The 16,412-nt window shown below is 20.6% G+C and overlaps 3 protein-coding genes across 3 annotated transcripts in view; 2 read left to right on the top strand and 1 right to left on the bottom strand. All coding sequences in view use genetic code 6, as the record gives it.

The window, feature by feature from the left end:
* Window positions 1-404: 404 nt before the first annotated feature.
* TTHERM_001460110 (kinase domain protein) lies at window positions 405-6,891 on the top strand (the record flags this gene model as incomplete). The annotated part of the gene is made up of 19 exons (XM_012796175.1): window positions 405-443; window positions 501-550; window positions 1,080-1,169; window positions 1,450-1,539; window positions 1,828-1,917; window positions 2,220-2,309; window positions 2,581-2,670; window positions 2,970-3,059; window positions 3,327-3,416; window positions 3,692-3,781; window positions 3,963-4,052; window positions 4,333-4,422; window positions 4,714-4,803; window positions 5,100-5,189; window positions 5,428-5,517; window positions 5,795-5,884; window positions 6,168-6,257; window positions 6,541-6,630; window positions 6,813-6,891. The coding sequence occupies 19 exons, from the start codon at window positions 405-407 to the stop codon at window positions 6,889-6,891; spliced, it is 1,608 nt and encodes a 535-aa protein (XP_012651629.1).
* A 2,846-nt stretch (window positions 6,892-9,737) lies between these two features.
* TTHERM_01460110 (REJ domain protein) lies at window positions 9,738-15,430 on the top strand (the record flags this gene model as incomplete). The annotated part of the gene is made up of 5 exons (XM_001010517.3): window positions 9,738-9,944; window positions 10,097-10,880; window positions 10,981-11,482; window positions 11,542-11,743; window positions 11,900-15,430. 5 exons carry the CDS (start codon window positions 9,738-9,740, stop codon window positions 15,428-15,430), a joined length of 5,226 nt encoding a protein of 1,741 aa, XP_001010517.3.
* Window positions 15,431-16,225: 795 nt separating this feature from the next.
* The window catches only part of TTHERM_001458120 (hypothetical protein), a gene marked incomplete at both ends in the record, with an annotated part of 449 nt that continues 262 nt past the window's right edge, over window positions 16,226-16,412 (bottom strand). Inside the window, 2 exons of the mRNA XM_012796174.1 lie at window positions 16,226-16,261; window positions 16,408-16,412. The exon at window positions 16,408-16,412 is cut by the window's right edge and continues 262 nt beyond it. Of these exons, the coding sequence (XP_012651628.1) occupies window positions 16,226-16,261; window positions 16,408-16,412 (41 nt within the window). The remainder of the gene's footprint in view (window positions 16,262-16,407) is intronic.

Below are 16,412 nucleotides of genomic sequence, written 5' to 3'. Positions count from 1 at the left end.
TAATTATATAAATTTATTTTCATATTTTTAAAAATTAAAAATTATTTGAAATAGTTATCATTTATTTTTTTAAACTATTTAAAAAATATGATAATTAATCTAATTAAAAAAATAAGTCCAAAAACTTCAAAAATTTATTTTATTCTAGAGAGTTCGTATTTTCATTATCTTTTTATATGAAATATCTAATTCCTTATTATTTTTAAGTAAACATTTGAAATAGAAATATTAAGATTTAATAATGATTGTTAGTTAGACTAAGTTATTTGTGATTTCTCTTACTAACTAAAAGCAAATTTATAAGTTCATGTAATTTATTTTTTCTTTCTTTTTATCCACTTTTCATTAATTAATTAATTAAATATCCAAAAATTGCTTTTCAATATTTTTAAAAGAAAAAAAAAATGATATAATAGATTAAAGAATACTATAAATTAGAAGAAGTAATTATTTAATTTTTTATCAATATACTTTTAATTCATTTTTAATAATGTAAAAAGTTTTTAAACTCTTCGCTTTAATCTCATTAGGTTCTCCGTATTGATCTGAGGTATATTTAATTTATAAATATTATCATTATAATTCATATATTCTATATATTTAACTTTCACTTCTTTTAGAATTTAATTTTTCTAATAGAAATTATCCAAATTTTTTATATTTTATTTAAAAATGCTTTTTTAGTTATTTTAACTTAATTTTCATTAAATATTTTAAAAAATCATTATGTATTTATACTTTTTTGATATTTTTTATTAGTTTTAGTTGTAACACTTTAATTGATAAAAGCAGTTTATTAGTTTTGGATTATGTTATTTTTACTAATAATAAAGGAATTTAAAACAATATAGCTCTTTTAACTTGCTTATTAGCTTATTATTTGATTTACTTTTCTTTTTATTTTTTATTGTAAAGCTATTATTTTTTTACTATCTTTCTTAATTTAACTCATTTTTTATTTACACCATTTGCTTTTATTATTTATTAATTTATTCATTTCTTATTATTTTATATTTTTTCTTCATTTTTTCCTTTTAAATAACTAATTAATTTAATATATTTTCTCAATATTTAAAAAGTAATAATAATGTTGGTGATTAAGGTTCATCAGGATTAGGTTCTGCATTAGCAAAGTGCATCAATCTCTCAAATTTGACACTTGGCCTTGAGTAAAAACTGTTTATTTGTTTTGGATTGAGATATTTTTAGCCATAAAAATGAATTTAGAGCAATATAGCTCTTTTAACTTGCTTATTAGCTTATTGTTTGATTTACTTTTATTTTCCTTTTGTATTATATTTGTGTTGTTTTTACTGCTATCTTTCTTAATTTAACTCATTTTTTATTTTCAAAATTTGCTTTTATTAATTTATTCATTTCTTATTAATTCTTAATTTTGTCCTTTTTAATAACTAATTAATTTTATATATTTTCTTCGATATTTAATAGGGATAATAATATAGGTGCAATAGGTGCATCAAGCTTGTGTTCTGGTTTAGCAAATTGCACTCATCTCTCAAATTTGACACTTAATCTTAAGTAAAAATAGTTTATTTATTTTGGATTGAGATATTTTTAGCTATAAAAATGAATTTAAAACAATATAGCTCTTTTAACTTGTTTATTAGCTTATTATTTGATTTATTTTTGTTTTTCTTTTTTATTTTATTTGTGTTATTTTTTCTAAATCTTTCTTAATTTAACTCATTTTTTATTTTCAAAATTTGCTTTTATTATTTATTTATTTATTCATTTCTTATTATTTCTTTATTTTGTCCTTTTTAATAACTTATTAATTTTATATATTTTTGTTCAATATTTAAAAAGTGGTAATAATATTGGTGAAACAGGTGGATCAGGCTTAGGTTCTACTTTAGCAAATTGTACTAATCTCTCAAATTTGACACTTGACCTTGGGTAAAATAGTTTATTTGTTTTGGATGGATTGTGATATTTTTAGCTATAAAAATGAATTTAAAACAATATAGTTAATTTAAATTCTTTGTTAACTTTTTATTTGATTTGTTTTTCTATTTCTTTTTTTATTTTTTTTGTATTGTTTTTCTAAATCTTTCTTATTTAACTCATTTTTTATTTTCAAAATTTGCTTTTATTATTTATTTATTAATTTATTCATTTCTTATTATTTCATGTTATTTCTTCATTTTTTCCTTCTAAATAACTAATTAATTTTATATTTTTATTCAATTTTTAAAAAGTGGTAATGATATCGGTAATTTAGGTGCATCAGGCTTATTTCTTGGTTTAGGAAATTTAACTAATCTCTCAAATTTGAGACTTATTCTTCGGTAAAAACAGTTTATTTATTTTTGATTGTGATATTTTTAGCTATAAAAATTAATTTAAAACAATATAGCTCTTTTTATTTGATTTATTTATCTCTTTCTTTTTATTGTATTTATGTTGTTTTTTCTACTATCTTTCTTAATTTAACTCAATTGAATTTGCTTATATTATTTATTTATTCATTTCTTTTTATTTCTTCATTTTTTCCTTCTAAATAACTAACTAACTAACTAATTAATTATTTATTTATTTTTTTGTTCAATATTTAAAAAGTGGTAATTCTATTTCTGCAACAGGCGCATCAGACTTAGGTTCTGGTTTAGCAAAGTGCATCAATCTCTCAAATTTAACACTTGATCTTACGTAAAAACAGTTTTTTTGTTTTGGATTGTGATATTTTTATCTAAAAAATGAATTTAAAACAATATTGCTTTTTTAACTTGTTTATTAGTTTTTATTTGATTTACTTTTCTTATTCTTTTTTATTGTATTTATTTGTATTGTTTTTCTAAATATTTCTTAATTTTACTCATTTTTTATTTTCAAGATTTGAAATAATTATTTATTTATTTATTCATTTCTTATTATTTCTTATTTTTTTCTTCATTTCTTCTTTCTAAATAACTAATTAATTTTATATTTTTTCTTCAATATTTAAAAAGTTTTAATAATATTGGTGATTTAGGTGCATCAGTCTTAGGTCCTGATTTAGCAAAGTGTATCAATCTCTAAAATTTGACACTTGATCTTGGGTAAAAATACTTTATTTTTTTTGGATTGTGATATATTCTTAGCATTAAAAATGAATTTAAAACAATGAAGCTCTTTTAACTTGTTTATTAGCTTTTTATTTGATTTACTTTTCTTTTTTATAGTATTTGTGTTGTTTTTTCTAATATATTTCTTAATTTAACTCTTTTTTATTTTCAAAATTTTATTTTATTATATATTTATTCAATTCTTATTATTTCTTCATTTTGTACTTGTTTCTGAATAACTAATTAATTTTATTTAAAAAGTGATAATAATATTGGAGCAACGGGTGCATCAGGCTTAGTTTCTAGTTTGGCAAATTGCGCTAATCTCTCTAATTTGAAACTTAATCTTAAGTAAAATCTGTTTATTTGTTTTAGATTGTGATATTTTTAGCAATAAAAATTAATTTAAAACAATATAGCTCTTTTAACTTGTTGATTTGATTTATTTTTCTTTTTTATTTTATTTATGTTATTTTTTCTAATTTCTTTCTTATTTTTAATTTAACTCATTTTTTTTCTCAATATTTGATTTAATTTTTTAATTTTTCACTTCTTATTATTTCTTATTTTCTTCTTCGTTTTTTCAAACTAATTAATTTTATAATTTCTCTTCAATATTTAAAAAGTTATAATAAAATTGGTGATTAAGGTACAATAGGCTTAGGTTCTGGTTTAGCAAATTGCACTAACCTCTCAAATTTAACACTTTTTCTTCGGTAAAAACAGTTTATTTGTTTATTTTGGATTGTGATATTTTTAGCTATAAAGATGAATTTAAAACAATATATATATCTTTTAACTTGTTTATTAGCTTTTTATTTGATAATTTTTTTCTTCATATTTTCTTTCTAAATAACTAATTAATTAATTTTCTATTTTTTATCAATATTTAAAAAGTGATAATGAAATTGGTGCAATAGGTGCATCAGGCTTATGTTCTGCATTAGCAAAGTGCACTAATCTCTCAAATTTTAAACTTGATCTTAAGTAAAAACAGTTTATTTGTTTATTTTGGATTGTGATATTTTTAGCTATAAAATTGAATTTAAAACAATATAGTCTTTTAACTTTTTTATTAGCTTATTATTTGATTTATTTTTATTTTTCTTTTTTATTGTATTTGTGTGGCTTTTTCTACTATTTTTCTAAATTTAAACCATTTATTATTTTCGAAATTTACTTTTTTTATTTATTTATATCTTATTCTTTTTTCATTTTGTCCTTTTAAAAAACTAATTAATATTTTTTTTTTTCAATATTTAAAAAGTCGTAATTCTATTGATGCTATAGGTGTATCAGGCTTAGGTTCTGGTTTAGTAAATTGCAATAATCTCTCAAATTTGACACTTTACCTTCTGTAAAAACAGTTTATTTGTTTTTGATTGTGATTTTTTAGCTAAAAAATGAATTTAAAACAATTTAGCTCTTTTAACTAGTTTATTAGTTTTTTATTTGATTTACTTTAGTTTTTCTTTTTTATTTTATTTGTGTTGTTTTTTCTTAATCTTTCTTAATTTTACTCATTTTTTATTTTTAACATTTGATTTAGTTATTAATTTATTTATTTCTTATTATTTCTTATTTTTTTCTTCATTTTTTCCTTCTAAATAACTAATTAATTTTTTATTTTTTTTCAATATTTAAAAAGTGAAAATAATATTGGTGATTAATGTGCATCAGACTTAGGTTCTGCTTTAGCAAAGTGCATCAATCTCTCAAATTTGACACTTTATCTTTGGTAAAAACAGTTTGTTTATTTGTTTTGGATTGTGATATTTTTATATGAATTTAAAACAATACGCTCTTTTAACTTGTTTATTAGCTTTTTATTTGATTTATCTTTCTTATTCTATTTTATTGCATTTGTGTTGTTTTTTCTACTATCTTTTTTTATTTAACTTTATTTTTTATTTTCTAGATTTGCTTTTATTATTTATTTATTTATTTATTCATTTCTTATTAATTCTTATTTTTTTTCATTTATTAGTTCTAAAAAACTAATTAATTTTGTATTTTTTTTCAATATTTAAAAAGTGATAATAATATTGGTGCTACAGGTGCATCAGGCTTAGGTTCTAGTTTAGCAAATTGCACTAAACTCTCAAATTTGACACTTTTTCTTAGGTAAAAATAGTTTATTTGCTTTGGATTGTGATCTTTTTAGTATAAAAATGAATTTAAAACAAAATAGCTTTTTTAACTTGTTAATTAGCTTATTATTTGTGCTTAATTTAACTCATTTTTAATTTTCAAAATTTATTTTTATTATTTATTTATTAATTTATTAATTTCTTATTATTTCTTTATTTTTTCATTCTAAATAACTAATTAATTTTACATTTTTTCTTCAAAATTTAAAAAGTGGTAATAATATTGGTGAAACAGGTGCATCAGGCTTAGGTTATGGCTTAGGAAATTGCACTAATCTCTCAAATTTGACAATTAACCTTAAGTAAAAACAATTTATTTGTTTTGGATTATGATATTTTTAGCTATTAAAATGAATTTAATACAAAACAGCTCTTTTAACTTGTTTATTAGCTTTAAATTTGATTTAGTTTTCTTTTTCTTTTTTATTTGAGTGTTTTTTCTACTAAGTTTCTTAATTCAACTTATTTTTTATTTTCAAAATTTACTTTTATTCGTTTCTTATTATTTAATATTTTTTCTTCATTTTTTCCTTCTAAATAACTAATTAATTTTACATTTTTTCTTCAAAATTTAAAAAGTGGTAATAATATTGGTACAATAGGCGCATTAGGCTTAGGTTCTGGTTTTGCAAATTGCACTAATCTCTCAAATTTGACACTTGAACTTCAGTAAAAACAATTTATTTGTTTTGGATTGTGATAATTTTAGCTATAAAAATGAATTTAAAACAATAAAGCTTTTTTTCCTTGCTTATTAGATTTTTATTTTGTTTACTTTTCTTTTTCTTTTTTATTGTATTGGAGTATTTTTTCTATTATGCTTCTTAATTTATTTAGCTCATTTTTTATTTTCAACATTTGCTTTTATTTTTTTTAATTTATTAATTTCTTTATATTTAATATTTTCTAAATAACTAATTAATTTTATATTTTATATTCAATATTTAAAAAGTAGTAATAATATTGGTGATTAAGGTTTATCAGGCTTAGGTTCTGGTTTATAAAATTGTACTAAACTCTCAAATTTGACACTCAGTCTTTAGTAAAAACATTTTATTTGTTTTAGATTATGATAATTTTAGTTATAAAAATGAATTTAAAACAACAATTCTCTTTTAATTTGCTTATTAGCTTATTATTTGATTTACTATTCTTTTTCTTTTTTATTGTATTTGTGTTATTTTTTCTAATATCTTTCTTAATTAAACTCATTTTTTATTTTCAGAATTTGATTAAATTATTTATTTATCTATTTCTTATTTTTTTCTCTTATTTTTGATCTCAATAACTAATTAATTTTCTATTTTTTATCAATATTTAAAAAGTGGTAATAATTTTGGTGCAATAGGTACCTCAGGCTTATGTTCTGGTTTAGCAAATTGCAATAAACTCTCAAATTTGACACTTGAAATTAAGTAATTTTGGATTGTGATATTTTTACTTAAGAAAATAATTTATAGCATTAAAACTCTTCTTATTTGTTTATTAGATTTTAATTTATTATTATACTTCCAAAGTTTTTTTTATTTTTAATTTTATTAAAAAATTTTATTTTATTTCATTTTTTTAGTAATTTAAATTTAATAACATTTAAAAGTCTTGATAAATCATAATATTTGAAAGTAAAAAGCAAGTGTCTTAAATTAAAAAGATTAGTTGTCTCTATATTATATTGAAATTTATGATAGACAGACAAGTGGTGAAAAAGGATGAATAAATATTAAATATTTGAATAATAGAACATAATATGTATTATTATATAATATTTTATAGTTAGATAATTTAACCTAGAATATAGATTAATATGTTATATTTTTTTTATATTTATAAATACCATATTTTTTTAGTAAGTTAATGGATAGCTTCTTAAATATATGAAAATTTACTTAAATAAATTAATTTCTCTAAATCCAACCCTTAGTTATCATCAAAAACAATCAAAGATTAAAATCTTAAATATTATCATATAAAGGAATTTGAAGAAATAAAAATTTCAACCATAAATTTCTATTAATATTTAATTATTTATCATGAGAAATTAGATAGCATGATTGAAAAGGGATAAATCAAATAGTACTTTTTATTTTAACCTCAAAAATTTTTTACTCTACCAAAAACGAACTAATAAAAGCATTTATTTACTCAGCTTCTAAATGAAACTCAATACTTTATTTTACAATTTTGATAATCTCTTTATGACGTTCAAAATAGCAATTTGAAAATTAAACACTTATTTATTTTTGACATAATTATTTATTATTCATAATATAAATTTGTTGTTGAAAATCAAAAAATTATTTGTAAATTTATATTATTTAAATTAATGCATAAATAATGTATAAAATTTAGTCTAAATAATATTTTTTAACATCTTTAAAGTAATATGTATATTTTAATGTTTAAATTATTCAAAATTTCTAAAAAATATTGGAATTTAATTAATTTTTTGCTAATAATATTTGAATTTATAAAAGGAGAAATTTAATTAATTAATTTTCTTTATTTGATTTATAAAAAGTGATGAATTATTCACTTATTAATCTGACTAGAAAACCAATATTGTTTACTTACAATCTTAATTTATCTAATTTTCATCCATAAATAAAAGAAGAGACAAACAAAAAATAGTATTTGTATTAATTAAAAATTGAATGGATTTTATTATATAATAAATTTTCCTTTCTAATTTTGAAGGTACTGGAAATAAATTAATTACAACTTAATTTATGATGGCCTTAGATAAACAATAGAAAATGCTTATTTATTTAATTAAATATAAAATAACCTCAAATTTCGAAAAACCCACTTTTTTTAATTAAAAGCAAGAAATCTAATTGTATCATTTTAACGTTTTTCTTGATATTAGCTAAAATAGATCAATTAATAACATTGTTCAAATATGTGGGGTAACTTTTTGTTTGAACATGTAAATTTACCATTTTGTAAATTTTTTTAAAGTATTATTAAAAAGTAATCAGATTATGACTCAAAAATATTTTATACCCTGACCAAAGATAACTAATTTAAATTATAGTTAAAAAGGTAATTTTATTTTCTGTTAGACCTAAGAAAATGAATGATTGATTGATTAACTAATTTAATAAGTAAGAATATATATTAAATATAACTATGTAAAAAAAGAAAATTCGAAGCGTAGAATGAGATTCTAATTAAAATTAACCTATTAATCATATATTTTTTGACAATATTTAATTTACTAATTGATTAATTCATAAGCATGAGCTTGATATTTAATAGAACATTTCTATGGTTAATAACGCTTACCTGAAGTATAATGATGAATGAATTTATGATATTTATCGCATTAATTTTGATTGTTAAAAACTAAAAATAAATTGCTTTGGATTTTTTAATGAATGATCATAAAAAATTATGACAAAGCAAATCCTAAAAATATTCAAAATACTGGAAAGAAATTACTTATTTTTTAACGAAGTATTAAGAAAAACAACAAAATAAGGCAATTTTGTTTGATTTATCAATAAATTAAGTATTATGAATTCTTGATAAAAGCACTAAAAATTAAAAGTAAAACCTTTTCTGTATTAAAACTACATAATTTCGTTTTAATATTTGAATAGTGTAATCCATTTTAATTGCTTAATTGAGTATAAAGCAATATAAATTTGCCATATTTTTGAATATTATATTTTGCGTTATGTGTATGTTTAATGAATGGTTGTTCTAAAAAACTTTCTTATTTTTTGATAAGTATACTCAAAATGCTTAAACAATAGACAATACTTATTCATTATTTAATTAATTATAAAAAATTGTTAAAAATCAAATTACTAAAGAATAAGAAATAAGTAGAAATTAATGAGGATAGAGAAAATTAGATTTTTATGTTTAGCACTAATAGTGGGTTTAAATTATATCTAAAAATCATTTTATAATAATTAATTACTGTTTTTTATTTAAAAAGTTGTTCAGAAAATTTAAAGTAGTACTTTAGACTGCTAGTCTACTTTAAACGGCGCAGGATTAGTTTTTAGTTGTAAGTTATTAGAATTGATGATAAATATGGATATAAAATCAATTTTTTTAATACTAAAGAGAGTTAATGTGTATTAAATATGTCTACTTATTCAATCGCTTCTGATCTAACAAATTTTTCAACGTATATGATCTATCCTGATTGTCAAAAAATAGCTGTATAACCTATAAATACAGATAGTTATCTTTCTGGAGATAATTGTAACTCATCATCGCTTTTTAAGATAAATTATTCTTCGTAACAAATATTACTTACTTATTTAATTATTAATTAACAAAAAATATTAATGTAATTTATCAGTTTTATTCAATTATACTCTAATTTCTTATTGACTAAAGTTTAATCCTTTAAAAACAATTTTTAATTTTTAAAATGTTTTTTACAAAATATTTATTTTTTTAGTTATTTACATTTTATTTATTAATAAATAGGAATTTAAAGATTAATTAAATTTATCTTTAAATATATATTATTGTCTAATCTGCGCCTATTACGAATACAAAAATGAATGTTATGATTAATGGAAAATAGTATCAAGACTTATATGGAAAAGGATATTAGGATTATGTTTAAAATAAATATTCTTACTAAAAATTCCAACAAAAAGTCTAAATAAATTCAAGTGAATTAACTATAACTTTTTCTGCATTAAGCGATGGATCAAATTTAAAAACTTATCTAGCTGAACTTTTTCTTGGAGTGTAATTCTAAGTAATTAAAACAATTCCAATATAAAAAAATTATTTTCGCAAACCCATTTTAAAGTTGACTATAAATTTTAGTTAGTTAACAATGAAAACATTATTTTTATAAAATTTATTCTAAATTAAATTAATAAAGACTTTTATGTATTAATTAATTAGTGTAAATAATAATTTTGCGATTCTTGTGTAAATGATTATAATACCTGTGAAACCTGCTTTTAAAAATACTATTTTAATGGAAGCTAATGTTCTCCTTGTGATAGTAGTTGCTTGACTTGTTCTGGCTCTTAACCAAATAATTGTTTAACTTGTTAAACTCCTTTAATTTATAAGCTAAGCACAAAGACATGTGCATCAAAATGCGATCAAAATGAGTTTATTAATTCAAGTAATTAATGTTAGTTATGTGATTCATCTTGTGCAAGCTGTAAAGAATCTGGACCGGATAAATGTTTGACTTGTAATCAAAATATGTTTCTTTTTAATGGTTACTGTGCTGAATTATGTCCAAACGGATATTAAAGTAACACAAAATTACTTACTTGTAATTCATGCAACATTAAAACAAGCCCAGATTGCAATTCTTGTTACCCTACTTGCTAATTATGCAATAAAGATTCAGCTTAAGATAAGAAATGTATTACTTGCTATACTGAAACAATGAGGCTTGACGTAAATTAAAATTGTGTCTGCTTGAATCCAAAAGACATAAGGAATATTTTTTATTAATGCAGCTATTAAAACATAGCTGTCCTTGATGCTTATTTAAGTGAATCCACTCCTCAATTAACGATCGACTTTGGGTCTTCTCTTTAAGATATACCTAGCAATATTTTTTAACCTTAATCCTTATGCTAATATTTATTTGATTAAACTACAATCGACATCATTGGGTCAGATTCATAATGTTAAATCAGTCAAAACTTAATTGAAGTATTTCTAGGTAAACTAAATAAATATTTAGTCATTCATTTCAAATAAAATCAAAATCAAAATTTTCTAAATATTAAATAAAATTATATTTTTTACTCAATTTTAAAAAGGTAATTCAGCCACAATAATGGAAAATGACGCTATAAGTTTTTTACCTAATAAACTCAAGTTTTAAGATTATAATACTTATTTTATAGACACATTTTACAGAAATATTGTTTCTTAGAAACCTCCTAAATAAGCTTAGCTTTAATTTGAATATAATTAGATAGAGAATACTTGTAATCCGATTAAAATTACACTTTCTAGTATTTAAAATGATGCAGGAAGAAAATTTGCAAAAGTAAACTGGACTTTAATACAAATTACAGGTTAAATTAGCAATTAATAACAACAGAACATTGTTTAAATATTACAATAAGCAAATTCAAATAATAGTACATCGCTTATAATTGATCCTGAATATCTTCCACCAAACATAAAAATATAAATACAATTCAGCTACTAACTAAAGGTCAATTAAACAGGCTTTTAAACTTTTAGTATATTTTACTAATAATAAAAGATTATTTAAATAAATTATTAATAATCTGTTTATCCCCCAATTTATAGGTAAATCATATGATTTTATTAGTTATAAATATAACAATTATTTCAACATTAATTAATAGATATATGAGCTTTAACTTGTACTTTAATTTTTATGTTTAGATTTGCTCTTTAGGCTAAACGATTTAGTCTTTAGAACCTCTAGATTTATCATTAGTTTCTAATTAATTAACGGAGCAAAATATCAGCTAATACAACCAATCTAATTATGAGTATGATATCCTTCCATATACTTTGACATCAAACTAAGCATTCAAAGTTACTGTAATTTTTCCTCAATTTAATTTATATTTAAAGCCCAATTTATTTTCCTTCTAAAGTTTATTTTGATTTTTGTAAAATTATTTCTTTTTCACATTAAATAATGAATAAATGAAGATTTATGATTTATATTATGAATAAAATATTTTAAATTAAAAGTTCACTTTAAAGCTGAGTTCTGACAACAAAGTATTTTCTGTAAAAGAGGTTTCAGTTGATGTTTTAGTATCTAATTTGTACTTGCAAATAGTTGGTGGTACTAGCTTTATTGTGAACTATCAAAATTAATTTGTTTTGAAATCTGATTTTAGGGATTATGAAATAGAAGACCCAAATTTACCTCAAAATATTAATTTTAGCTGGTAATGTCTGAATGTATCGAGTATTGATCCTACTTGCTATGATTATGGTAATAATAAGATTTAAATTGAACAAGGTAAAAGCAGTATCTCTTTTGCTGCTAAAATATTCTAACCTTACACAGTCATTTAGACTACAGTATTTGGAGAAAAAGACATTAGAAAAAGTAGTTCTACAGCCATTTGCTTTTTTTCAGAATTAGATATTCCACCACTTTTAGTATAATATGCAGCCTCGTTAACATAAAAAATTAACTTAAATGAAGACTTAAACTTTGTTATTGTTTACGGCGGGAATGTTTCTTCAGATACTTTATCTTATGCAGGAGCTATAATCTATGAAAATAAGGTCGTTGGAGTTATTTAATTTGATTTCTATGTTGTCAGATTTAGAATTTGGAATTATTTCAAAGATATCAATCCTTCTCAGCCCAAAATACAAATTCGGTTTTCAGCTTACAATCCAGAATTTGTTATGCCAAGCTTAACGACATTAAGTTTTTATTTAAATATACCTCCTTAGAAGTGTACCTTAGTAATAAACCCTTAAATTGGAGTAGCTCTTTAAACTGTATTCTCTATACAATATTTGAATTGCGCAGATGATGATCTTCCTCTGACTTACTAGTTCTTCTACTACAATTCCATAGATGATTATAACTCTGAATTAATTTCACCATGGAAGATTCTGAGAAGACAGATAAAAGATTAGACAACTTATAATTAAGTTAAAACTGTTTTGCCTTAAGGAAATTTAGTCATATTGAGCTAAGTTATGGACTCTTAACTTGGAATAACTAACACTACTCAAACAATTCAAGTTGATGCATAGAACAAATAGTTTGATGAATATTATGAATTAGTTAATCAATAGATATAGCAGATTCAATAAAATTATAAATCAATAACAGACTAACTAGTCGCTTTGAGCATAGTTGGAGAAGACATAAGTAAAAACACTTAATTATAACTTTCATAGAAAATGAATGAATTGTAAGCTATTTTAGTTACTAGTATTTAAAAGTTGTCTGTGCAATTACCAAAATTTTCACTATTATCTACATTTGCAAATAAAGTGATTGCATAGGTATAATAAACAATATATACTTCATAATATCAAAGCCAATCCACATTGAAGAATCAAACTTTTGATTATTTGAAAACTATAATTTAAAATACTTAATTAAGTATAAAAAACAATAATCAAAGTGCACTACAATAAAATAATGATATTTAAATGTAAAATACATTTGATTCCTTTAAAGTTCTAAACTCAAGTGTTAGTCAAAGTACGAAGAACTCACAAAGTGATTTCTAAAATTATGAAAACATAAGCAATCAGATAGGAATACTGCTTTCTAATTTAAGTTTACCTAATTAAGGTGAGAAATATTTAATTGGTAACTTTTCGAGCATTTTATCTGATAAAATAACTTAAAAAAGCATTGAAAAATATGCTTTGCCTTTTGGTGAGTAGAACTCAGAAAATAATACCTAAATTTATAGCATTTCAACAAACAAATACTATGAAAATATTTATGAAAATACGCCTGACTTTTAAAATTATGTGAATAAATATAAAAATGTTAGTCAAAACTTTACTTACTCAAAGAATAAATTAATATCAACATTCATTTACAACTCTGATTACTCAGGACTACATAATGAGCTAAATATACTATATTAATTTGATAGCGCAGTATCAAGCTAAATATACAAAATGGCATGCGTATAAAAAAATGATGATGATTGGAGTTAAAATGAATGCTCTATTTATAAAAATAATTAAAATAGTAAAATGTGTTTATGCAACTAATAAAAGCCAACAACAATCCTAGAAGACATTGATGACATGCTTTTGAAAAACAAAAACTTGTAAACAGCATTTGGAGAATAAGGTATAACAAATTTTTCAAACTTTAAAAATTTCTACATGTATGTGGCATTCTGGATGTTATTTATAATTACAGCAATTTAGATTTGTCTATTTTTTATTGGTAAGCGTTTAGACAGAATTTCTTGCAGTCAGCGTTATTAAAAAATCCATCAAAATTAGTAAAATAATCAAAATAATTAACAAAGTTAATAACAAGAACAATAACAACAATAATAGTAAAATATAAAGAAATAATAAGTTGTCAGTAATTAAGAATAATAAGATTTCTAAAGTTTATAGTAAATTTAATAAAAACAACAAAATGAAATTGTATAATAAGATGAATAATCAAATGTTGGACAATAATCTAATGAAAATGAATTAAAAAATATTAAAAATTTAAGATTTTAAAAAACATTTTTAGAAAACGGATTTAAATTATTACAGTTTATTCCATTAAACAAGCCACATTTATCTATTAATAATATTGAAAGCTAAGATCAATAAGGAAAAGATATATAAAAAAGTATACAAGAAACTCATCAAGAAGAAGGATTTAGCTCAAAAGGTATTTTGACGATAAATAAATAAACTCAATCTTAAATCTAACAAGGATAAGTAGAAAAAAAAATTTAGTCTAGCTTGCTAAAGATCGAAAGTAGGCCTTATATTGCAACTTCTTAACAATTCGTAGAATTGCCTTTAACTGATTTAATTGAAAACTAAGAAAAACAAAACCTTAGCTGTAAAAGTATCTTTTAGGAGTAACTGCCTGTTAAAAATTAATATGATGAATAGAAAAGTGAGTAAAAAGAAGGAAATATGAAAGTTTTATCTACTGAAACTTAAAGAAACTCATTAAATAAAGTTACAGGTGAATAAAATAAATAAAATTTAAAATTAATTTATAAGCAAATATCTAAATTCAAAAGAATTGCCATATTTCATTAACTTTTTGCTATTTTTTATCTGTACGATGATATGATCTCTAGACCAGTGAGGTTTACTATATTTTATATTAAGATTATACATACACTTTCTATATCGATTTTGTTTGCTGGATATAATATGCTAGATTAGTAGATAGTTATTGCAATAATCAATAGTGTTATATTAAAGGTAGCTACTTTAATCATATTACTTACTTTAAAAAAAGGCAAATGGCTAAAAAATCTATCATATTTTTTCCAAATCTTGATATCTTTGTTCTATTTATATGTAATTTTATCGGTTACAAGTGGTAAAACCCCAAGTGAATCTAATCAATTCATATTCTTATTTTTAGTTTCTATTGCTGTTGAACTCATTTTAGTAGAGTTTATCATATCCTTTGTTAAAGCTGTGTTAGTCCATAAATATTTTTTGATAGACAATGACAAAAGTATTTATTATAAATTATTTAATGTCCTGGATGCTAAAAAAATCTTAGAAAGTACTGACTTATTGATTGATTGATTGACTAATTAACTAATTATAATATTTAAATGTTATTATATTATGAAATTTATTAAAAATAAAATTATTTTTAATTATTGTTTTTATAATAAATAAATATTAATAGAAATTTCTTTTATAAAATATTTTAAGTCTAATTTATTTTCAATATGTACTTTTATTTTAAATAAATAAACATGTAAGAAGATTATGAAAAAGTTGAGCAAGCAACAAACTCTTTTTTTTTATGTATAATTTAAATATGATATTCTTATAAGATAAGTACTCTTATTACTTTTTATAAAATTAAAAAATTATCTTTTAAAATAAAACTAAAAATTTAATTGAAATATCATAAAAATATAAAAAATTAAAATTAATTATTAATATTATTAATTAAATTCACTTATTAAATTATTTATTTTTATATAAATTATATTTAAACGCATCAGCCATTCAAAAAAATAATGATTTCAAATCATTAAATTTTTGAATGGCAATTAGCTATAATAAGAAACTTAACAATTATTTAAAATTTTGATTGTTTTTAGCGAAAACAAACTGTGTATTGTTTGATTTTAGAGAAAATAATTTATTTAAGTTTATTTAATTTATAAATTTTCTTACATTTAATAAGCTATTTATTATCTTACAAAAGTATACTTTTCATAAATATAAAATAATAATAAATTTATCTATATTTTAGTTTAAATTATCTTATTACAAAATATTGTTAAATAATATTTTTTATTTTCTTTAACTCAAATATTTATTAGTCTTTTTTCACCATTTGTTTATCGCAGTCAGAAAATTATTTCAAAGGAAACTAATCTTTTTGATTTGAGGCATTTACTTTTAGTTTTCTTTTATTATTAAGGTTGATCGATTTAGTTTTCACTTTTATAATAAATTAGAATAAAATTAAAAAAATTATTTTTTAAATTAACAAATAAAAAAACATAAGCAGAATAAAATATATAAATAAATAAAATAAAAACTATCA

This window comes from Tetrahymena thermophila, assembly GCF_000189635.1.
Source record: "Tetrahymena thermophila SB210 genomic scaffold scf_8254755, whole genome shotgun sequence".
Lineage (NCBI taxonomy): Eukaryota > Ciliophora > Oligohymenophorea > Hymenostomatida > Tetrahymenidae > Tetrahymena > Tetrahymena thermophila.
This window is presented reverse-complemented; position numbering and strand designations above follow the sequence as displayed.